This window comes from Cupressus sempervirens, chromosome 9 (genome assembly GCF_028749045.1).
Source record: "Cupressus sempervirens isolate cs-2001-9-10 chromosome 9, ASM2874904v1, whole genome shotgun sequence".
NCBI classification, from domain to species: Eukaryota; Viridiplantae; Streptophyta; class Pinopsida; order Cupressales; family Cupressaceae; genus Cupressus; species Cupressus sempervirens.
This window is the reverse complement of record NC_143126.1, coordinates 452313108-452339265: the sequence shown is the minus strand read 5'-3', so window position 1 is coordinate 452339265 and position 26158 is coordinate 452313108. Positions and strand designations below refer to the sequence as shown.

At 35.7% G+C, this 26158-nt stretch overlaps 1 protein-coding gene across 1 annotated transcript in view; it reads left to right on the top strand.

Annotated features, from left to right (window-relative positions):
* LOC149539268 (uncharacterized) overlaps positions 1-26158 on the top strand; it is a 95334-nt gene that overhangs the window by 15044 nt on the left and 54132 nt on the right. Inside the window, exons 5-6 of the mRNA XM_089800598.1 lie at positions 8383-8490; positions 8639-8917. Of these exons, the coding sequence (XP_089656724.1) occupies positions 8383-8490; positions 8639-8917 (387 nt within the window). The remainder of the gene's footprint in view (positions 1-8382; positions 8491-8638; positions 8918-26158) is intronic.

Sequence of the window (26158 nt, the reverse complement as noted above, 5' to 3'; positions counted from 1 at the left end):
AAGCACCAATAATGACGTCTGGGAGCTACAACCGTGTGGGAATAAACAAGACACAAATGCCATCCAATGTTGCCCAATATATTTCACCAACAATTAAAAATCCCAATGCCAATATGCAACAAAAAATGGCGCTAGAAAACAAAAATGAAATGCTCAAAACGTGCCTCTATATAGCAGATGCAATTATCAATAATACCTTGAATTTTCTTCACAAATTCAGCGAGCTAAAACCCTCTCCTTAGAAATAGTAGCAACAGTTAGGAGGAATGACAAATCGTATACCTCAGCACAATTTACCAACCAATCGCAGAACAATTCTTAGAATTGAATCTACAATACTTCAACTGTAGATCCCAAACCCTTATACTTCAACAAGGGCACAAAAATTCAGAACTTTAGAAGCGTCACAAAGACAACAAAGAAAGATAGGATAATCAAATAATTGGATGCTTTACTCATCAAATGGGCTCATATTTATAGTCTCCAAAACATATTCCAGTATTTGATATATACCAAAACATTCATATATTCTAAAAAAGTATAAGATTGCAAGACATTTCAAAACAAAAACAATCTTATCCAACATTATAGTAGTGTGAGCCAATCGGACTACTAAGTGGTATCAGAGCTTGATTGCAAAGTGTTTGACAAAATGTCAAACAATTGAATTATAAAAGAATTTGGTGTTTGTCGAAGTTATAACAAGTTGGGGGTTATTATAGTGGTATTAGAGTGGTTTCCTGCCATCTTGTGGGGTAGGAAAGTTATTTTATTTTTAGATTTGTTGTTACATTTGGAGTGATCAGCACGGTAGCATTTTATAGCCATGGACATACATAGGAGGATTGGTAGTTCTAGAAGCCAGTGGAGTAATGAGGAAGTTAGCACAAAAATGAAAGCTTTGTGGGAGAGCATGGAGAAATTTAAGCTTCATCAATAGAGGTTGGCAGAGAGCTTGTCGGATCCTGAGACAATTGAGATTGCAAAAAGGTATATGGTTTTTGCCTTTAGAAGGTCGATATTGAGGTTGTAGGGAAGAAAGATTGAATTTTCCCCGATAGGTGTCTATGATGCAGATGTACCTATATTTAGTATGGCACCTGCTAGTCCTATCTGCAGTGTTGATGATGGACTTATTTCACAGGGATGTGGTTGTGTCATTGGCAGCGGAGAATAGTGGCACTGAGCTTCAGTAGGTTGAGGCTCCCATAGCTATTGTTGCAGTTAGTGCAGAGATAGTTGATGTAGTTGTTACCACTGATATTTCTTGCTCTCTCGAGGAGGAGACTATTATTGGAGATTTGTATGTGAGTTGTCATAGTGGTGCTCCAATGCAAGAGGCAACTGCTTCCTCAGGTGGGATCGAGGCACAGATGGAGTAACCCAATTGTGATGTTGGTTATGTGGTTTTACGCTCTAGTATTACTGATTCGCAACCTGATGTTGAGTCATGCGTGTAGAGTCAGGTGTCCGTAGTTGAGGCTTTGTCAGGAGATGTGGATGCAGATAGTATGGACATATCTGATGATCCATTTGATAATGCTGTGAGCTGTACTGGGTATGACACCCCTTGTTAGATATTGGGTGATGATTCCGAGGATGTTTTGGATGGGTCTCGGGATCAATGCTTACAGGATCTTACTATTGAGGTGGAAGCTGAGATATGGTAGGAGATTGATACTGCAAGGGCTTTCATTTCTTCAGATGAGGAGTTGGTTGAGGTACATGGTTGTTGTATCTTGGATGCAGAATTGTGTGAGGATGATAGCACATGTATGAGCAATCTTGTAGTGGACAATTCTGATTTAGTTTCCTATCATAGTGCAGTTAGTGAGACAAAGCTTGCATAGGAGTCAGGGGTTACAGAGGCATCATGACTTGTCAGTTGAAGGTGAGTGATATCAGCTGTTGAGCATTATGATGCTATCCGTTAGATGCTAGCTACATCTGGTTGGGGTGCTCCTGTGCCATATGAGTATGGCGATAGTAGTCTTTCCCTAGCAGAGGTTCATGCACTCTTAGAGGTTGTTAGGATCTTGAAGCATAGTTACTCTCAGTTAGTTGCTGATAGGGATTACCTTCTGGAGTGGGGTAGCACCTGTTATGAGACATTGTTAGGGAAAGAGGAGGAGGTGGTTGAGCTCACCCAGGAGCTTGAGGTGACTGTGAACTCTCTTTAGTATACTTAGTTGGCTCTTCAGGAGTCACAACCACTGTTGGATGAGGTTACTGTGGAGTTAGAGCGGGTACAGTCGACACCAGCCCCAGACCCTGTTCAGTTGTATATTGTGGTTGGTGGTGAGTTTGCTACTATGGCTGGGGATGATGGACACGATGATGTGGTTGACACATCCATCTAGTATATGGGTGGAGTAGGTACAGAGTAGGTGAGAGCATCAGTGGAGACGAGCTCTCATGATGATTTGCTTCCTTCTGCCGAGAGCGGATCTATTTCTTCATTTCATACAACTGGTACCAATAGACAGTTGGCAATGCCACATTTTCAAAGGGATCTGTTACGGGTCGTGGGGAAGCAGGTTGATGTTTCCATGTATAATTTCTATTGCATAGAGTCTTTCATGGAGTATCTTTGGAGAGTTCATATATGTAGGAGGATTCATACAAAGTGTTTGAGGTTACTCTCATCCGAGGCTCTTGTGCCATTCGGAGGTTGGTGGGAAAGATTGTAGAGACTCTGTCTACTCTCCACAGGGATTTTGAGGTTGGACCGTTGGGTTTGCTGAAAGGATTGTCCAAGATCCTATGTGACCGGTAGTTCGGAGTCAGAGATTGGAGCCATCCCCTGATTCCCAGTTTGATACTGATGAACTCTTGACAGAGATTGGGAGTTTTTATTGGCATTACACTATGCAGAGTGCTCATCACTTTCCTTTTGACCCACAGGTAGAGGATTTGGTTTCATGTTGGTGTGGGTTGGCTCCAATTTCGTACCATCTATTATGGGATGGGTTAGCACCATCTTTTGCATATGGGATTGACAGTTGCAATTTTGACCCCTTGTAGTATTTACACACCCAAGACAATTTGGCAAAGGTTGGAGTTGGTGGTAGTGTTTCAGGTACCTATGGTTGTTACCGTCTCCACAGTGCAGTTGGGTGTGAGTGTCAATTTCATGGGGACTCAGGTGTGGTATCAGAGCTTGATTGCAAAGTGTTTGACAAAATGTCAAACAACTGAATTATAAAAGAATTTGGTGTTTGTCGAAGTTATAACTGATTGGGGGTTATTACATTCAAGTCCATTACAATTCCAATTAAATTTACTGGTCCATAAGGAGTCCGTCAAAAAACCACTTTTGAATCCATAACATATGGAATCTCCATATATCCAACCTCTATCATCACTGAGTATGTGTTTTGTTCTACAAGTCTTATTGCTCGATCTCCAAATATTAAAAACATTACATACTAATTCTGTTATGTATTGAATGGCCTTAACGGTACAATAGATGACATCCCACCTTAATCATCTTAATTCAATATGCTAGAGCCTGTGGATTGATCCCCTTAAGTGGATCTTTCACAGAATTTCTGAAGTCTGATTCATGACAAGAAGATAAATCCTCATGCTGGTCTCTTTCCTGTGACTTGTATATACGCTTGACACTAATGACTCTTCTTTGGTTTACTTCCCCTTCAATCACATACCACACTTATGACCTTTGTCACATGCTTTTATCGCTTGTATATCTCCGTTGGAATTCTTTTACCCTGTGTTTTCTCTCTGTTTGTCCTTATTCCTTGATACGCAAGACTGAAGTTTCTTACTAAAATAATGTTTTAAATGCTTTATCGATTGTTTCTCCGAGTTTGATGGTGTTTTTTCTACTTGCAGAGTCATTGCTCCATCATATCCTTTGCATGTCTTTTAACAGTGATATGAATGTTTTCCAATGTTAATTCATTTTGAAAGAAACATCTCATATATTTAATCTTTTCTTACATTTGCAATCTTGCTCTAATACCATGTTAATTTTCAAGATTGTTTTCTGTAAATGTAATAACACTGCCATCATATTGGTGTGTTCCAAATGCAGATTTGAATGACATATATATATATGAGAAGACATGAAACATGTCTCTATGGTGAATCATCATTAGATAATATATTAGCAATTATATATATATAAGTAGATATAAGAGTATTTGTCTAAATGATGATTTACCAATGACCATAAAAGAATTATCTCCAGGTCAATTTAATTCGACTGAAGCTACAACCTTAACAATAAGCAACAACTAGACCTTCTGATGACTTACCTTGAAATATGTAAGATATTTAGTAAACATTGTTTACAACACTGGAGGGAAATGCAATTTAAGATGAGGGTTTGCATCCTCCCTCAGGTTTATCATTTGGGGACTCCAATTTCACAATACTTAAAAAATGATCAATTGATCGAATTATACACCTAGCTAGGAAATAGAATCTATGGGCCACACCAAGTGTTTAAATATAGATTCAAAATTTAATTTTTATGTGATAATTCTTTTAGTAATAATTAAAAAATAAATTTATCCTTTATCAAATTTGGCATTGGAAGCCAACAGATTGGAACTAAGTTATCGGTTTTGGTTTTGGTTTGGTTTCATAGGTTCAGTAAAAAAAAAAAAAATCATGATCGGGGGTTCACTTTGGGTTGGTTGATACAGAAACATATACAAATCACAGGTATATACATATTTGCAGCAATAATAAGTTCAAAACACAACCATATGAATGGTCAAATAGTATAGCCAAATACACTTGAAACCATTTTGAGCCCACAAAATATGACTCCATAACTTTTCTGGCATTAAGCACATTTCACCTTAGATTTCCTTTGCCATTACAGTTTGAATGGTCCAGTGCAAATGAGTCAAACATCAAAGAGAACTCGCTTATGGATATTATATCAAGCTTGGTTCTAGAGGGTTTATGCCACCTAGACTTTAAATACAAGAAAATATGTAATGCCATGACACAAAAAGTCATAGATCCAAGACATAAGCCAGGCCATTGGCATTCAGTTTGGAGGTGAGGAATTAATTAGGAGACGATGGAAGAATGTGTGAGGCTGAAAGTATAAGATTATGATTTAGTAGAACAAAGAAACAAAGTTGTGGACATAGAACCAACAAAATCCACCAATCAAATTACTTTGGTGAATTGGAAACAATAGGGAAGATCAAGTATGGGTAAGACATTAATGCCAGAACAGTCATACCATAAATGCAAGAAAGACATGGTTCCACCTAATCAATGCCTCGTCTGACATATGGTCAAGATTATCCATGTTGACAATTGTACAACCCATGGACTCAAAAGTGCTTTAGTGAAATTTTATTGTTTGATGTAGAAATGCCTCAAGTTCTCCTGAAGTTCGCCAGGGTACATTAGGGATGGACCAACAAGCTATGAGTGGGTTCTTTCCCGAACCCACAAGGGACTGAACCCAAACCCCAAACATGGTTTGTAATGTCCCCAAATGCATGTGCTTACTTCAATATTATTCAGCTTAGCGTCCTATTTTATTTGTGGCGAGTCTTCTGGATGTGCAAATTATGACTGAAATTTTTTCACGGTGCAAGTTTAAATGACTTGTAGGCTTGAGTTTTTGTAGTTAAAACTTGGAAACTTCAAGCTTGCAACTTGTTTAATTGAAATCTTATTCATATTGCAAGTTTAAATCAGCTTCAAGCTTCAATTTTCGTAGCTATAACTTAGAATTCAAGCATTTAGGTCATTTAAACCTGCAATATATATTATGAACAAAACTTTAAAATTTCATATAATCCACATCCAGCATTCTATTTATCTTTGAATAAACTCTTTCAGGCTTTAGTATAGAAAGGAATCAAAGGCTATTAAATTTTGAAAATTACAGCTTGCAGGTATATTAACATTTGACATGTATCAATGTATCAACACTTTCAGCATAGAAAGGATTTATCCATCATGTTCTCTTGTCTTGGCTGGTCATTTAACATTAATGAAAGGATATTAAAATACAAAAATTAGATCTTGCAGGTTGTTTAAACTTTCAGCATACAAAGGATATAATGATTATTGTCTCTTGTCTTTGTTAATCATTGAGCTTCAAATTTTTAAAGTTTAAAGTTAGCTATGCAATTTCAAGTCTTTAGGGACACTCCATTGATTTGCAAGCAAGGGGAAAACAGAACGAAAGACAAAATTGCTAAAGTGAAAGGGAAAAAATGATTTGCTAGGCACCAATCCTATGATCACTGCACCATGTATTATACAAATTGTGAAAACCATAGTCTCCTAGAGACAGGGAGATTTGGGTATGTCTATTTTTTCAAAAATAGGTGACATGGGTACTTGGAGATGGATTTCTTTGACATAATTTAATAATTTCTGAGAAATATCATAACATAGAGCTTTCAAAACAAGAACAATGGAAAGTTTTATGTGTGACCATTAAAACCATTGATTGGAAAAGTCAAATCTGAAATTCATATTGCTAATAGTAATGTCATTCACTCATTTAATATTGTGTCATACCTAGTCAAATAGTTCAAAACTTGCACTACAAAAATAAAATGTTTTGTTTTTAATACTTGTTAATATGCTTTTTCCTCAAGAGATGCGTGAGAGATGTCAAGATTTATGGCAGGAAACTTGGAGACGTTGGGAGATTTTGACATGAAATCTCCACCCAAATTTGAAGTCTTTGGGTACACACAAGGTCTCCAAGACGTGCTGACTGGTGAAAACAAAAACTAACTGAAGTTTTTGACTTTAGGTTGTTAAAAAAAGTATATAGTTATTTGTGTGAGTTTTTCTTGAAAAATTGTAGGCTTTTGACAATTTTTGAGGGAGATTATGTGATCTTTTAGAAAAACTCAGCATCGAGTTATTGGGCAAGTCACTTGTACCAATATGTGATTCATGTGTACTCACAAGTTTCAAGATTTTCACGCAAGTTTCCCTTCAAATACTAAGAGCTTAATTTGGTCATTTGTGGAAATCAATGTAGTTTCCCTTTGTTTCGTTTATTTTTAGACAGCCTATTCTAATAACTGATGCTAAATACCAGCCACCATTCAAGAACATGAGATGTGTTGCATAGAGGAATTTTAGTATATTGGTGATACCTTATTTGACATGAGAGTTTTCATATTCAAAGAAAATGATTTTTTTACAATGGTCTATGAGGGTAATAGTCTTTTAAATCTAAATGTATAGAAAACTTTAAAAGTCTATCCACTTATCCTTCCAAATGAGCTAATCTAGATGGGTTTCCTTTATTCTAATGTATTAGCAATATTAGGTAAATTACATTAGATTTTTAATATTCTATTTGATCCTTTTCAACATAGAAAAGGATGAAACTGCAGACAGTCAATTGTTTACTATTGTTTGTGAATTTCTGTTCAAAACCAACAACTCTGAAAAAAGTAGGTGAAGACAATGCACATGATTAGGCTGAGAAAAATAAGCGACATATATTTTAAAGTTCTATTCATGCTTATATGCTAATGTCTCAATATCTTTGGATCCCAACAAGTTTATCTCATCTAATATCAAGCTTAGATCTTAATAGCAGTACAATATAGCAATGACCTCATTATATTGCCAAAAATTATTGATGGCTCAATGCCAAATGTAGGAAAAACAAGCTTTTTATTGTGGTTGAAATCTGATCTGTAAAGTTTTAGAAGACTTTGCCACAGAAAATCTAGAAGATGAGCCATGTTTCTGATTCATCATATTGCGAGTGAAACCCAACATAATTAGCGTCGACATATTCACACCTATAAGGCTATATGAATAACAGTTTCAGCCACTATTTCCTGTACAAATGCTTCTAAGTGTTGTTACCATCGACGAAACCTTTTGTTCCATGAGAATGACAATGAAGAACATGAATGGAAGTGAGTTTAGATACACATGCATATAAGAATACTTATAATTCAAGAATTTAACCCAGCAAAATCCATTGTGAAAAAAATTGGTTGCAGTCACAAAATGGGCAGGGCTCTAATGGATTATGATACAAGTGGAATCAATCTCTGACTCTCCTGCTACGTAGTTCAAATTTTCCTTTGTATATCACTCCTATTTTATTCTTCCTTTCAGCTCCTATAAACCTTGCATTATTGCTTTCATCTTGATGAGTGTGCCTTGGAATTGAGTAGAAATCTCGTACTATTCCTTTCACTGGCTAGAAAACTTCCCTTTTGGAAATGTAAGGTTGATTTGTTTTTTCTTCCCTTTTAGAAATGTAAGGCTGATTCATTTTTGCATTCTTTTTTCTTTTTTATTGTGGTGTTTTGTTGACCTTGGAGACCCCAATGAGCTAGAATGTTTTATGATCAAATTCTTACACAGCTAGTGAACATGCAACATGTGCAGGAACATCTTTTTATTGTATGTGAATTGCTACGAGCTAATTTATATGAATTTCAAAAATTCAATGATGAATCAGAAGGGGAAGCTTATTTTACCTTGCCCCGTTTACAGGTAAGTTCTGTTTATATCTCTTTTTCTATGAATATACCTAATATTGTTATCTTTATTGCGTCTTTGCTCAAATGTGTCACAAATATTAGCTTTCTGATGGCATATTATATGCTTGTCTGAAAATCTTCATGTACATTTCCATGTGCAGTTAATAGCTCGTCAGTGCTTGGAGGCTTTGGAGTTTTTGCATGGTCTGGGACTTATTCATTGTGACCTGAAACCTGAAAACATTCTTGTAAAGAGTTATAGTCGGTGTGAAATAAAAGTTATAGATCTGGGAAGCAGCTGTTTCCAAACGGATAATTTATGTTCATATGTTCAATCACGTTCTTACCGTGCCCCAGAAGTTATTCTGGGTCTCCCATATGATCAAAGAATTGACATCTGGTCACTTGGCTGTATCTTGGCTGAACTTTGCTCTGGAAATGTAAGTTTGATTTCATGTTTTGAGAAGTCTTCATTGCTTAATCCATGATCTTTGCAATAAATTGTGTAAGAGAAAAAAAATTCTTACATATCTTTCTTGTTACATTCTAGAATTGCCTAGCACTGGTCTGTACTTTGGAAGAAAAGGAAATTTTTTGATAGCCCTCTATCTAGCAGTAGTCAGTATATGCATCTGATTTACTTCCATTTATCTGTCTGCTACTTTAAATCATTATATAAGGAACATCATAGTGTTGGTTGACATCCAATGGTTAGAATGCTAGTAGTTCTTGAGCAAGGAGTAGATACTCCAGGATAATGTTAACAACCACAGATGACCAGAATATCTCACCATGACTTGAAAGTATAAGCTAGGATTAAGATGAAAATAAAGAATTGGAGGAAAAAAAACTTAATAAAGGACTATTTTGGATATTGGATTGGTCTTCAGTAGTGCTCCAGCTGTACAGCCTCTCTTAGCTCTTAAATCTCTTAACATTATAGTTTTCTGAAATTTGTATGAGCTTAGTGAATATAATTTTGAAAGCTCAAACTTGAGCATAAGACCGAACCTTAGTGGGAGAGCTTACCTTTTCCTCCATTTTTTAGGATGGCTTAGTATGTGAGCCATTTGGTTACAATGGATCTTCTCTTAGAGGAATTACCATTTACCAACAAAATGAGGCTCATTGTCAAGTTATTCCTAATCTCATTTATGTATTATTGATGTGACAAGCAGTGTAATGTGTTCACATTCAAGCATTGCATTTACAGTGGATGAAATTTCTTAGCAATTGCTCCTGATGGTTGAGTTTGTTTATGTTGTATAAGACCTGCAAATCTACAATGAATGCCCCACAAATTGAATTTAGCATTCTAAGGACTATTGCAGACTAAGCGATGAATGACATTTTGTAGATGATGGAAGGAATTATTAATCCCCAACATATAAGAGGTTCAAATTATAGCCTAAAAGGATTGATTTCATTGACAGACACTCAATGTCAGATAGGTCGGAAGCATCACCAATCCTGTAGTCTAAAGGATTTAGCTTACAGTTCAATGTCAACGGTGTGATTGGTTAGTGACACGTTGTCACATAGGATAACACCCTGGTTGATAATGGTGATATATCTTTAAATATTCAGGGGTTCTTGAGAACCAAACAATTTCATTCACCGAATATTCTGTATAGGCTCTATATCTTCTCAAATAAGAACCTCAAGGCGCAATTCGTACATCCCTATGAAATTAATTTTGACTTGAAACAAATAATGCATCCTGTTGTAGATTTTCTATCATCTGGATGACTAGCCCAGACAGAATTTGTATATTCAGCCAACCTGAAATCACTACCTTTTAGAAACTCAATGTCACAATGGAAAGGCTTTTTTATGTGTTAGAAATCTTGTTCCATTCCAATTACAATGCTGATGAAGTAAAAAATGGAGAATCAAATGCTCATCACATAGCTTATCTAAGGTCTAGGAAAAGTGAGACCATAGTTGAAAAAGTCGTCCATAACAAAAATCTCGCCAAGGCCCGGGGAAAATTCATTAAAAACTTGACAACTTAAAAATTTGCTTAAATTTAATTAGAAATGCATACAATGAGTCAGCAAGTGAGCACATAAGAGAAACAAGCTAAGTCCAGTTATATTTGATTGATTTAAATGCAATTTGAGTACAGAATGACAACCTCATGTGGAATGCCGATGGCTAGTAGCCTAATAGTCTAAAGAAAAATTCAAATAGCATATTCTTTTTGTAAAACTATATTTAAATACAGCTTCAATTTTTTTTTTACATCTTCCTCTTCCCAACTTTAGTAAAATCTAGGGAAAGGTAGAACTAGATGGTCTAGTCCTAGGAGTCCGATGTGGCTATGCCTCTTGGCTTGGTATAACAGGCTGTGGCTTGACCTCTGCTCTGAATACAGATGCGGGTATTGGAAACGGAACCCTTCCGCCCTAGCCCACCTCTCCAAATAATAAATACCATTCTTAGTAAGCAATGGAGGTTGCCCCTGCACTATCCAGCCACTATAAGGATCTATATCATCAAAATCAGTTGGAGCAGCCAATATTTCCTCTACCTGCCTTGTGCGCAATGAAAGACTATTTTACACAAAGACAAGGTCATTGAGGTTCGGAGTTGATTTATTCCTCTTCTTCATGTGGATGGCCTTGAACAAACTCCAATTGCGCTCATTGTTAGTCGAATTACAAGTTTAGTATAAGATTCAAAGGGCAAATCTTGGGAGATTTGGGTATTTCCACCACAATTTATTTCTTCACCAATAATTTGCATAATTGAAGAGTTAGAAAGAGAAGTGAAAACTTATTATTATTATCAAATTATCAATTTTTGTAAACTTGTAAATTTGATTTTTAGATCTTGTAAGATGTATGTGAAAGACTCCAAATATCATATTTGGTGTGTGTAATGTCACCACCAACTCTTTGAGACCATTCAAATTCAGGAAGTCGCCTATGGAGACAAATTTGAATGTGAGATTCAGCTTTGCATCAATAAGGCTAATAACCATAAAAACAACAATCATAAATGATTACCATTACAAACACTGCAGCAGACGGAGGTCTCCTTAACCAAGTTAAATGACTAAGACACAATCAATTGCAATCAATTAAGAAACATATACAAGAAAGATGAACATTTGAAACAACTTGATTTTGGTGCCATAAAGAATCTTAGATAGTATGCATTGAGTATTTAATGAATGAGCCCGATCCACTATAGAGAGAGACATTGCATGCATCCATCGATTATAATAATCAACATTTTTAGATAATGATTAGTCACCAATATTGGTTAGGAGATAAACAAATCAGTATAAGCATCAAGAGATATTACTATCGATTAACAATTAGCCTTGATCATTGTTATCATTAATTTATAACCAATCAATAAACAAGAGGCAGCACACTAATACCAACAATAATTGATGCTATTGATTAAGGAGTATCAAATAGCGTAGAGGAGAGCCAATTCTTCATAGTGGAGTCCTTGATGAATAACAATCCATCAAACAAAAGATACAAAAACCATAGTTAGTTGTATCAGAGATTGTAATCTGTTCCAACATGGAATAGACTCTATAGTGGGGGCTCATGATTCTTTATCCAAGCAACGATTCAAACAAATTTTGATCAATCAAGCTTTGACCTTGATATGCACTGAATCAGTTAGTAATATTGATGAAATCGAACTACTGCTTAGGTAGATTAGTAATCAATAATAATTGATTAGGAGTTGAATGTATTGGATGTGCTCATTTGAGATAATTACAAATCAGAGACAACACCAGTGATTGCAAGTGAAGAAATCATAAATTAGAAACAACATCAACTGTTTCGTTGCAAGTTATTTTATCAGATCAGACATTGCAACTTTACTGCTGTAGCGGATATCTTTTGTATTGCATGTTTTAAGAGTCATATTAGAGACTGTAAATACTTACTGGTATAAGCAATATCATATCTCATTGCATCTTCATATGTTATACTTGACATAGTAAAGATCATTGCACTTAGTGCGAATCATATCAATTACTTTTAACATAAATATTATTGTATATATGAGATATAATAAGTTCAATTGTTCATATTCTTCCTTACATAATTCAACTTCAAAGATTAGATAGTGTGAGTGTGAGGACCTGAAGTAATTGCCCCAATATTCTAAGATATATTGAAAGGGGACATTACAGTTTGAGTGGATCTTCCTCTCTTACTTAGCTCTGAAGAGAATAGCTTACTGATTGATTCCCTATAATCCAATTCAGCTACAACAAGGTCTCTCATCTTAGGCTTGGGTATCATCCTCTAAATGCATGCAGCAAGGTTTACATGACCCTTCCATTGGGATTTGAGTAGAAATCTGAGAAGAAAAATAAGGGCTATGTAATAACCCTAGATTGGCTCTTAACTGAAAGGGCAAAGTTACTGATAATTTCCATAATTGTCTTTCAGTTTGAATTGAAATATGTATAACTTGAGTTTCTTTTTCTCCAATGAATATGCAAGACCAATACAAATTTATTGATGCTAGGCTAATAATTATTTTACCATTCAAAGCTACAACCTCCGACACAATTGAAATTTGCAAACACTACAATTTCTAATTCATCATCAAACTCGGGATTGCAAATACTTATTTATTCAATTCAGTTGTTTTACAAAATGACAGTGCTAACAAAATAAATATAACCACTATAAGTGTTAACATGGATTGTTCTCTGCAAATGTACTAACATTGCCATTGTAATTGATGAATTCCAAATACAGATTTGAAGACTCATAAATATGAAAGGAGGAGACATGTCTCATGAAGAGACATGACTTTATGGCTAATTATCATTAGTTAATATATTAGTTATATAAATAACCATGTGTGTGTATATATATATATATATATATATATATATATATATATATATATATATATATATATATATATATATATATATATATATATATATATATATATATATATATAATGACGATTTACCATCAACAATGTATCTCATGATCGAATCAATCTGACTGCAACTACAAACTTAACACTCCCTCTTAGTTAGGGAGGATTGATATAGAACACATTATGCTCTTGAGTATATGAAGAGATATGATCTCAGTATGATATTCCTAGAATGACATATTTAAGGATATCAACATAAATCCATCAAATTAGATGTTATCTTTTAATATAATCTGAAGTATGATTCAACAAGAAATATCAATTATATGATATTCATCATACGTATATTCTTTTGGTATGTGCACAGGCATCAAATCCTTGATGCCTACCAAAAAAATATGTTATATTCTAGAAGGATATGAGTCATCTGATTTTCGGCACTCCGAGACAACAATTTAATATAGTCTATTAGATAAAAAGAAATCAGAATGTCATGGTCTCTATCATGACAAGTATCATGATCTCCGAGACTTTGGGATAACAACTTAATGAAGTCTGATCATGATACGTTCGTTATCATGACTTCCAACACTCTGGGACAATAACTCAATGAAGTCTATCATGATAACAGGTCTACAATTTATAAGATTGTCACCTTACAATGATTACCTTCTGTCTGATCATGATACATTTGTTATCATGACTTCTAACACTCTTGGACAACAACTAAATGAAATCTATCATGATAACTGGTCTACCATTTATAAGATCGTCATCTTATAATGGTTACCTTCTGTTTATATATGTCAATGAAATATCATCACCTTTCATTACATATCACATGCGAAATAGTAACTAGGTTGAACCAAGTCAGAGGGTGGTACAAAGGATTTCACCTCAATTCTCTCTCACAAAGAAGAATGCATTACAAGGAATTTCAGTTAGAATGTCTCCTCATAGAGAAGATATCATTCACAAAGGATTGCATCTCAAAATTCTCCTTTTGAACAGCGATCCTGGAAGTTCGGTCCTGTAGTTAATCCCTTTGAGACTCTCTTCACCCAATGATGCCTGTCGAACACCCTTTGAATCTGATTTTAATCTTTCAACCTTTAGGTGACAAGTTATTACTTCCTCATGATGTATGCAAGAGTAGGCCCCATCACAATCATGTAGTCATACACAGGTATGTTAGATTTGTTTTTGATGAATTATTGAACTTCCTCTTGATATGAAAGGATACTCATAATCTCAATCATCAAAGATATTTGCTTCTTGAGCCTCACTTTAATGAGCCAGATCATTAGATGACTAATAAATTTTAGATCACAACTTCTTTCAAGTTACTAGCATAAGATTGAGTCTGCATAATATTTGGTAGCATGTGTAAAGTACCAACCTTCTTTTCTTACAAGAACATCTTCATACATAAAGAAAAAGATCAAGGCAAATAACTCTTACTGTAGTATAGAATTATAAATAAGAGAGAATACCATAAGTAGATAAATGTAATACCTAGGGATAAAAATACTTATCTGTACACTAGTATCCTTGATACAAGTTTCTCTAATGAAGGTCCATATGCAACATCAAATTAGAAGATGGCTCTATATATTTATCAATGGGAATGGAACATTGGTTATTATTCCCCCCCACAATGTCAAATTCCCATTCAAATATTGTTTAACAATTTTGTATCACCACATATGGAAAACTTCTTCCCTCAATATTTCTTTTATGGTTGCTCCTATTAGTCAAACCATCAATTGCCAGATATGAATGTATCTCTTACTACAAATCCTCACAATAGAATCCTCAAAAATAGAGACTCTAGAATACTTTCTTCATTTCAAGCCTTGCTACCATTATAAATAGTTGAACCATGAATATATTGACACTGTCTCTTTTAATTACGGTTTATATTATGTTTGTTTCATTATCAGAGAATCCTAAATCCCTATCATTTAGTACTATTAGTAACACTGAATAAGGATATTTCTCCTTACTTGTCAAATTACAAAATGGATGGTAGATTTAAAGCTGCTCGAGTTTGGACACAATCTATGTAGAGTTATCTAACCCCAACATGAGCTATTTACTCCTCCCTTGTGTACACTCCCTATTTGTTACGTAATAAGACACAAATGGTTTCATATTTAGTTTATTAATAGTTTGATCCTCAAGCGCATAAAACACAAGTATTATTATTTCTTGTATATGTAATCATAAATATTCCAATCTTTTATATGGAACATTACACCTAATTTATGATATTCATCCAAATGTTCAAATATGATTAATAATTTAGATACTATATATTCTATCTCTTATATATATATATATATATATAAGATAATTATTAGTTCTATATATAATCTTAAGTTTTTTTTGAACATGTTATAATTATACTTAAAAAACAATAAAGAAATATTAGAAGCATACCTCTACTTCATATATTAATATGACCAATATTCTGAATAGTTGTCAAAGACTAACCATGCCTCTTTATCTTTTACATGTTATCTCTGGCACCTTTCTCCATACAAATGGGGCCCACATTTCCTATCATCGGTACCTTATGCTATCTGTTTCCACGGTGCCACATAGGGAGTCCTTGCATTGATTCCCATATTTTCGATGTTTGGTTATGTACCATACTTAGTCTTTTTCCCTTGTCTCCTCCGCTTATTAATTGTTTGCTCTCTTCTTTGGCATATAAAGTCCAGTAAGCCTCTTGAATTCTTTGCAGATGATTTAGATTGAAAATCATATCATTGGATGGTTCTTGTTTGCATGTGCTTCTTGTATTCATGCATTAGTGGGTAGGTTTGATATCCTCATTGTAGGCCATGCCAAATGACCACCACCAATTTACTTGTTATTTAAATTTTTTTTTTCTATGCTTCCGAACAACCCTTTAAGTACAAACATTTGTTCCCTTTACTCTTGATTGAACTTTCCTTTACTTTCTGATACACCCCTGATGCTTTGTAAATCTCTTTAACATATGCATTTTGACGCACTCTCTCTCTCTCTCTTTCTTTTTTTATATTTTCAATGCTAAGTCTTTAATGAAGTTACTGGCTGAGAATTGTTGTCGGCCCCACACACGTCTAATACACATTCTATCCACTTTTATCTTCTCTAATCTCGTATATATTTTAACCCTCACAAGATAAGGAATGAGGATAAGCATTCAATGGTTCTATATAGCCTTCTGGGAATCTAATGTTAGTCCTTGATATTGGGCTTCCGTAGGATCATCAAAATCATCATTGTATATGGAAATATAAATCTTGCACCTTAATGATATTTGTTAGATGTAATGACTAATACTTTGGGAGTAAAGACAATCTTCTCACAATATAAAGTCTTGATTGCAACAACAATAATGATAAAGTTTGGGTCTTTGATAATCTCCACGGGGAGAAAGTTCTTACAATGATACACAAGGTTCTGCATTGATCAAAGAATGTCAGTTGCCAAAAATAGTCATTTACTTGTTGACTGATGCGAGTTATGTCATGCCTCAATATGGAAGAGGACCATCCAAATGTTCCCCAATCAGTTATGTTTTCTATTATGTTAATTAGACTGGCACATATTTAAAATTTTTTTTTTCTACAACAACGCAATTTTGATTATGATTGTATTTATCTGATACCAATGCTAATAGCATCTGTAACGTAGTCAGCCTTTTATTCATTTTATTGACACCATTCAGTAGAATTGAATCTTCATGTTGGGCTATGAGATTCTTATACAAATTGCCCTTGTATTGATGTGGTGATTGAATTTCCATGCACATTTACTAGATGTGGACACTCAAGCTATTTGTACGTCTGAAGTTTGGAATAAATATATTTTGCTATTGCTCGATCTTTGGCAGTGAATATTTCAATATAAGAATTTGTAATATTGCAAGGTTTTAAGCATTGGATGCTCTTGATATTTATTTGTGTGTGCAATATTGAATGGTCTCGATACCATTGTGATGATCCTTGAGTCATTATTGTTCCTGATATGAGTTTGTCAATAATTTCTTTAATTTGTGTAATAAGGGGTATCTCCATCACCATTTGAGAGTCAAATAATTTTATTTTTGTGATCATGTCTAGTTTCGTATCCTTTCCTCCTATCCACTACTTGTCACCTGAAGGTTGAAAGATTAATATCAGATTTAGAGGAAGTTCAACAAGCATCCTTGGGTGAAGAGAGTCTCAAAGGGAGTAACTATAGGATCGAACTTCCAGGATCATTGTTCAGAAGGAGCATTTTGAGGTGCGATCCTTTGTGAATGATATCTTCTCTATGAGGAGACATTCTGACTTAAATTCCTTGTAATGCATTCTTCTTTGTGAGAAAGAATTGAGGTGAAAGCCTTTGTACCACCCTCTGACTTGGTTCATGGTGGTTACTATTTCACATATGATATGTAATGAAAGGTGACAATCTTTCATTGACTTATATAAACAAAAGGTAACCATTGTAAGGTGATGATCTTATAAATAGCAGACCAGTTATCATGATAGACTTCATTAAGTTGTCCCAGAGTGTTGGAAGTCATGATAACAAACGTATCATGATTAGACATAAGGTAATCATTGTAAGGTGATAATCTTATAAATGGTAGATCTGTTATCATGACAAACTTTATTGAGTTGTTGTCCCAGAGTGCTAGAAGTCATGATAACGAATTTATCATGATCAGACTTCATTAAGTTGTTGTCCCAAGGTGCCAAAGATCATGATATTTGTCATGTTAGAGACCATGACATTGTGATTTCTTGTTATCTGATAGACTATATTAAATTGTTGTCCTAGAGTGTTGGAAATCAGATAACTCATATCCTTCTAGTATATAACATATTCTTTTGGTAGGCATCAAGGATTTGATGCCTGTGCACGTACCAAAAGAATATACGTATGATGAAATATCATATGATTGATATTTCTTGTTGAATCATACTTAAAGTTAAGATTATATTAAAAAACATCTTCTAATTTGATGGATTTATGTTGATATCCTTAAATAAGCCATTCCAAGAATATCATATTGAGATGATATCTCTTCATATATTCAAGAACATAATGTGTTCTATATCAGTCCTCCCTAACTAAGAGGGAGTGTTAAGTTTGAAGTTGCAGTTAGATTGATTCGATCATGAGATACATTGTTGCTGGTAAATCATGACTAGATAAATATTCTTATATACATATATATTATATAATATATATTACATATATAATATATATATATATTATACATATGGTTATTTATATAATTAATATATTAACTAATGATGATTAACTACAGAGACATGTCTTTGCTCATATTTGTGAGTCTTTAAATCTGCATTTGGAAATCATCAATCACAATGGCAATGTTAGTACATTTGCAGAAAATGATCCATGCTATTCAACAATAAGAAACCTGGAAACTGATTTGTAAGTGCATTCACTTAAAATTGCAGCCAATGAACATAAACCCCAACTCAAATAACAATTCATAGGTCTCTGGTTTTAGCCACAGGCCTCCATATATGGAACTTGGGCCCTGTTGTTATTTGCAGCCTTCAAAATAATAATTGCAGGTCCTGGAGAATGGCGCCCAACCTCCAATGAATGATGTCTCAACCTTGAGAAAGGTTGCAGACGTCTCTAATGCCAAAACACTGCCTCCCAGGTGAATTGAAAACCTTAAATGCCCAAAATGTGGTTCTATATAGTAGTCGCAGGTTGGAATTAATAATTCTAGTTAACCTTCTCTTAGATCAAACAATGATTTTCAGTAGCACAGATCTTCTTAGACATAGTAGATAACAATAGGAGAGATGGTAAATTGTATATCTCAACACTATTGCAAAATTCAATCCCCAAAATTGAATCTTCAATACTTAAGTTGTAGATCCCAAGCTCATATACATCAGCTGTAGATCCCAAACTCTTATACTTCAGCAAGGGCACAAAATTTCAGAAATTCAGATATGCCACAAAGACAACAAGAGAAAAATAATATTCAAATGGATGCTTTTCCCATCAAATTGGCTCATATTTATAATTTCCGAATGGCACAAAGTTTCCCAAATGCAACTTCACTTAAGAAGCGTCCACAACACAACATTAAAATATAAAAAGGTGCCATATAATATAATTATTAATTACTTTTGGCTCCCAAAAATGACCTTTTCCACCATAACATAATATTTTGACACACAAGGCTACTATATTTGTGCCCATGATTTAAAACTTTTAGTCTTGGTTCCAACGAGCTATGATACTGAGGTGACTAACATACAACACCAACAAAAATAACAACCTCAACAATTTAGATGAATAATAATAATTCACCCGTCTTGTGAAAACAATTGAAGAAGCATTAGAATCAAATTCTGACAACACTAGAGTGATCTTGATGAAGAAAGAAGATGAATAAACCCAACGAGGTGACTTACTATAAATAGACGCTCCCTTCAAAATTCTTGGAGACCAAACCAGAAGCGCAAAATAAAAATTGAGAGCATCACTCAACTCCTCAACTCCATTGAGCTCATTGAAACCAACAATTGACTTACTATAAATAGTAAGTCCTTCAAATGGAGCTAAAACACACCATAGGCTGTTGGAAAGCCTATAACCCTACAATTGAGACCCTCAAATCCCACTGTCAGCTCACAAGGGTTGTGATGGTGAAATAACCAAGCCAATTGTAGGAACTTGCTAAAAATGGGGACATTACAATCCTCCCTCCCTAAGATTGCTTGTCCCTAAGTAATCCCTGAGCAAAATGAACATCACAGTCCACCTGGATCCCAAGGGTAGAACTGCTTACTTTTTCTACTACATGCAAGCGACTCTTAGAGCACCGACACCCAGATAACTGATATCAATGACATAATCATCTGGAAATTGACTGTAGGCGCTGATGGCAGTAACAACTCATTGGAACTCAATTGAATTGAAATACCAACTTTGTCAACATCTGAGTTCCTATCAAAGTGACACTCACACCCAACTGCATTATGGAGATGATAACAACCATAAGTACCTCAATCACTATCACCAAATCCAACCTCTGATAAATCATTGTAGGTGTGTAGATATTGCAAGTGGTCTAACTCGCAGTTGCTGATCCCATTTGCAAAAGATGGTGCTAACTCATTCTACAATGGATGGTATGAAACTGGAGCCAACCAATGCTGAATATGAAACCAAATCCTCTACCTGTGTGTCAAATGCAAAATGATGAACACACCCCATTGTATAATGCTAGTAGAAAGCCCCAATCTCTGTCAATGGCTCATTAATATCAAATTGGGACTTAGGAGACTACTCCAATCTCTGACTCCCAACTACTGGTTAGGTAGGATCCCGGGTAACTCTCTCAGCAAAACCGACCACAAGATCCCTGTGGGGAAGCATCGTAGACAAAGTCTGTACAATCTTTGCCACCAACCTCCGAATAGCACGAAAGCCCTGAGCGAGAGTACCCTCAGAGACTATAAGATTCCTCCTACACATCCGAACTCTCCAAAAGATACTCCATGAAAGATTGTGTGCAGTAGAAATTATATGTGAAAGCATCAATTTGCTCCCCCGTGATCCACAATTGATCCTTCTGAAAATGTGACACTACCAATTGTCCAATGCTACTAGCTGTATGAGATGAAGAAATTGACTTGCTTCCAGTAAAAGGAAGCAAACCATGATGAGAGCTCCTCTCCGCTGATACTCTCACCTCCTCCATACTGCACCCATATCTTGGAGGGATGTGATTGCCACGTCATCATGCCCCTCATCCCTGTGGAAGAAAACTCACCAACAACCACCACAATATGCAACTAAACTGGAGCTATAGCTAGTTTGGATCGGACATGCTCCAACTCTACGATCACCTTATCCAAACGTGACTGTGACTCTTGTAGAGCCAACTGAGTACACTGAAGAGAGTCCACAGTCACTTCAAGCTCTTGGGTGAGCTTAACCAGCTCCTTCTCTGTCCCTAACAATGCCTCATAACAAGTGTCACCCCACTCCATAAGGTAATCCTGCCAAGAACTAATTGTGAGTAATTATGCTTCAAGATGCTAACAACCTCTTCAAGTGGATGAAATCTCTGCTAGGGAAAGTCTACTATTACCGTGCTCATCTGACATAGGAGCACCCCAACCATATTCACCTAACATCTGATGAATAGCATCACAATGCTCAAAAACTGAAGAGATGTCACCATCACTCACCTTCAACTGACTAGCCACATGATGCCTCTTAATCCTTGACTCCTATGCAAGCTCTCTGTCTCGTTAAATGCACTGTGATAGAAAATTGAATCAGAGTTGTTCACCACATGACTGCTCATCACATGTTGGCTACCATCCTCGCATACATCTACAAGTGAGATACAACTTCTCGGTACCTCAATTGAAACCTCCTCTGAAGAAGCTGAAGTCCACGTAGTATCACACTCCTTGCATGACTCTACTTCCCCCCTCAATAGAAAGTCCTTGTAAATCCTGATCTTGGAACCCATCCAAAATTTGCTTGGAGTCATCATCTAATATCTGGCAAGGGATATCATACCCGATACAATTCATAGGATCATCCAACAAATCATCAAAGGTGTCCATACTCTCTGATCCACATCTCCTAACAAATGCTCAATTGACATCACCTGACTCTGCACATATGACTCAATGTGAGGTTGTGAATCAATAATGCTAGAGCGTGAACCCACATCTACTGACTTCGTTGTAACACCCAAATCACCACCATCACAGTTGGGTGACTACATACATGCATCAGTCCCACTTGAGGAAGCAACTGCCTCCTGCACTGTGTTGTGTGGATATTTTGCAACCGACAGTTTTGGGTAAAAATCCAGTCACAAAATAGGATGACCAGCCATAGTGTGTGAGACAGAGTCTCTCCTACCTTAAAGGGAAGGCTCTCCCTCCTCACTGTTCCTTGGATTAACTCAAGATAAGCAAGAAGTTGAGAGATTTTATAAAATGGGTGTTACCAATATCCTTTCTTCTTATCTTTCAAGATAGAATCCACTCACTTGTAGAGCGAGTAATGGATAGGGTGAATCTCTAACTACACTTCTATCAAGAGCTGGAAACAGTGATATTGATAAACTTTCACCAACTCAAAGGCTAGCTGAAGATGTACCTGTTTGACTCTAAGTCGGATCGTACTTCTATATGGAAAATTTTTACAATTAGGGCACAAAGGCTTCTAAAAGTAAAAATAACTTAACTATTTTGCGAATTAAGGGAGAAGTATAAGCTGCAGACAAAGCTTCTAGCTATATATTTCCACAATTGCTCTTGGTCAAAGCTCTGGCTCCAATTGCTTCTTAACTCTTTTCTATTCAATTCACGAGATACAATTATCAAAAACACAAGATAACATGAATCAAAGATAACTTAAATGAATTATAGATAAAGCTTATAACTCATGCAAGTAACAATCTCACTCGATCAAAGTTAAGTCTCAAATGCTCCTTTGTATTCACTTTCTCTCAAAATAGTGCTTACACAAACAAAGTTTTGCTGGCACAATTTCTCCAGAGCTCTTTTGCATAAAGATAATGATGATTTTACAATGAGGGGGTACTCCTTTATATAGGCACATGAGTTGAGAAAAAGGTGGAGGAAAAAGTGGGAGCAACTTAACCAACTTTGACCTAGTCTAACTATAGGAGAAAATAAAAGGTTATATGCAACTGCGCATTACATCTTTTTACATACATGTAACTCATATTACATATAATTACACTTTTTCATGTAATGCATCCTTTACAACTACTAACATGAAATAAAAACAAAAACAACAATCTTAAAGATTGTTTCTCAGTGCCTTGAATTTGACAATGATGTCATGCATTGTCGGAAGATCAACAATTTCCATGGTCTCCGATATGGCTTTTACTCTCATTGCATTTGCATATGCTGTTTCTACAACTTTGGAATTTGCTTCCATAGTATCCAACAAGTGTTTCGTCGAGGATTTATGCAAGACAAACTTGTTCATTATGTGTGAACCAAAGTTTTTAGAATCTACATCAGAATTGATCCTGATTGTATGTTCTAAGTTTACTCTTTCTATTGCATTGAAACATGCCATAAGCAAGGGGTGAACTTGTTAAGTATTGAAACATGTGATGAGAAGATACTAGCCATCACTTGTGGGCAAGCAAAGAAGGCAATGTACCTGGATGCAGAGGAAGAAAAGAAGAGGTTGCAGCAAGCATGAATAGAGTTGGAAAAACAAATGGAAGTCGAAAAATTACAAATGAAAGACATTGCTGGCACCTCGAAGAGCAACCTGGCAGAACAAAATATTATAAGGCAGGTAATGCAAATGGAAGTTCCTATGAAATTAAATGACCTTACAATGCCTCAGTTGTGGACGACGATACTAAACATGAGACCACTCCGAAAGCAATGGAAGAGAAAGGAAAGGATGTCAGCGAAGCGACTGCAATAGACCCAATGCTATTGGCACTCATTACAAGAAGACATCCGACAGTAGTAGAGATGGGTATCTTGGGAACCGTACTTATGGACACAATCATAGAGGGTTAGGTGTAAACATGTTATCAGAGGATATATGGGAAAAGTTGGGATAACCTACATTGTGGCCACCTACATTTCAGTTACTCACTGTAGATCAGCATGGAATTAAGCCGTTGGGAACCCTGATGGCGCGGTTGATAACCATCAGAACACAACCATTCTTATTGGATTTCGTGGTCATTTTGTTAAAAAGAAAAGGGTATGACACTAGCTTTGGATGGGGCTGGCTAGTACAGATGAAGGTGAAGTATGATTGGAAACGAAATACCTTGTCCATAGAACGTGGAGGCTGAAGATTTGTAATCGACTTACACACATAGATGATAGGTGAGGAGGCAACGTCATCGAATTCCGAAGGTGAAGGTGGAGGGGATGACGAGGGGAAGAAGAGAATGAAACTTGATGAAGAGGGAGTATTGAGACTGGAAGGATGCTCTAATGATGATGACTTGGACTCAGTGAATGACCTACTCCATTGGCAGATAGAGGACTATGAGCTCTTTCTGAGCTGTAATATGTTAAGGGTCATCAAAGGTAGTAAAAGAGAGGAAAATGAATGCCCAAAGGAAGTGAAAGAAGGAAAGGTAGTTACGGCTGAAGTTGAAGGAAATAACATACCGTACGACCAATACAAGAGAAAGAACATACCATATGAATCCAACAAAAGGAAAGATTCCATCGTACAGTACATGGTGAATGGACCGCGCGGAAAGAAAATGTTACACCGCACCATAGATTTAGTAGAAAGGTGCCGACAACAACGAAAACACATCGTATGGTTTGTAGAGGAAACAAAGAGGAAGGCCTTAATAAAAACTTTTGTAGTACAGAGTAAAGGTTCTAAAATCAAGAATACAGTTATTGAAGGAAATGAGTGGTAGTGGATAGAATTCATGGTACCAAGTTTAAGGATCGCGATCGAGAACAAACTGGGAGATATGGAAAGTCTAAGGGAGAGATTATACAATTTAAATAAACTAGATGAGCAACGATTGCAGGCACAATGAGCCATGGAGGTTACACAGAATAAACGTAAGGCATGGCATGACAAGCATTTAAAATTGAACAAATTTCAACCGGACCAATTAGTTTTAAAGTATAATGGGTGTAACGAGATCAGACCAGGAAAGTTCACAGTGAAATGGGTAGGACCATACAAGATCCGTGAAGTTGGCGATAATGGAGCAATAAAATTGAGGACGCTCGATAGGGAAGTACCCGATGCAGTTAATGGGTCGAAGCTGAAAGTTTATCATTAAAGAAATAATGTGCCTCTGAACAACTCAAAAAGAGTATAAACATAATAATAAGTGATGTATATATGTAAATATAACTAACTATAACAAGTAGGTACAATAGGAAGCAGTCAAAATGAGCATAATGTATGGACACCGAGCAACAATCAAGGAAGAGTGTAATTCATACTATACGACATCAGGGAAAACGAGGGAGTAAAAACTATACTGCACGGTCACAAATTAGAAGCATATAAACATACCGTATAGTCATGATTAGGAAGGAAATGCTAGCATATGGTTTAATAGTATAGGAGCTGACACCGTACGACTGCTAGAAGAAAGGGAGAGGTCGAATAGACCACCGTGATGGAACTCTAATTTTTAGAGTCTACATTTAAGAAATGATGGTGGAGAAGATTGTTTATTGATTATGATATATACATTTCAAGAATATACAAAACTGAAGATATCTATCTAATAGTACATGATGTTATCGCGGTGAACACATGCGGACTGCAATCAAAAGATGTTATTAATAAGGCTTTACAAAAATCTACAACAAACAAATATAACAGGATATACCCCATATATCCAAAGGGCAATACCAATAACTTCTCACACTTATTCAGATTAAGAAAATACAAGGAGGTTGTGCAAGCGTTCAACGACTTGCTGCTGAGTTTAATTCCTAGATATGCTTTACATTGCCCATTTGCTCTTGAAGCAGCTTGCAAAGTAACAATGCAAATTGGTGACTGGAGTTCTTCTTGAGCACTTCGTGTAGAAGATGCTGATGGTATAGCTTTTGAGACAGCAAAGGCCTGCTTTTGTGGGCTGATAGATATTTCATGTGCTGCTAAATCTGCAGCTCCAAACACATACACCATATATACTGCCTGGGGATTTGCAGATCATACTTTGCGCTTTCTCTTGTATGACCATGAAAATATAAATGGCGATTGCTTAGCTGTTCTAAATATTTCAC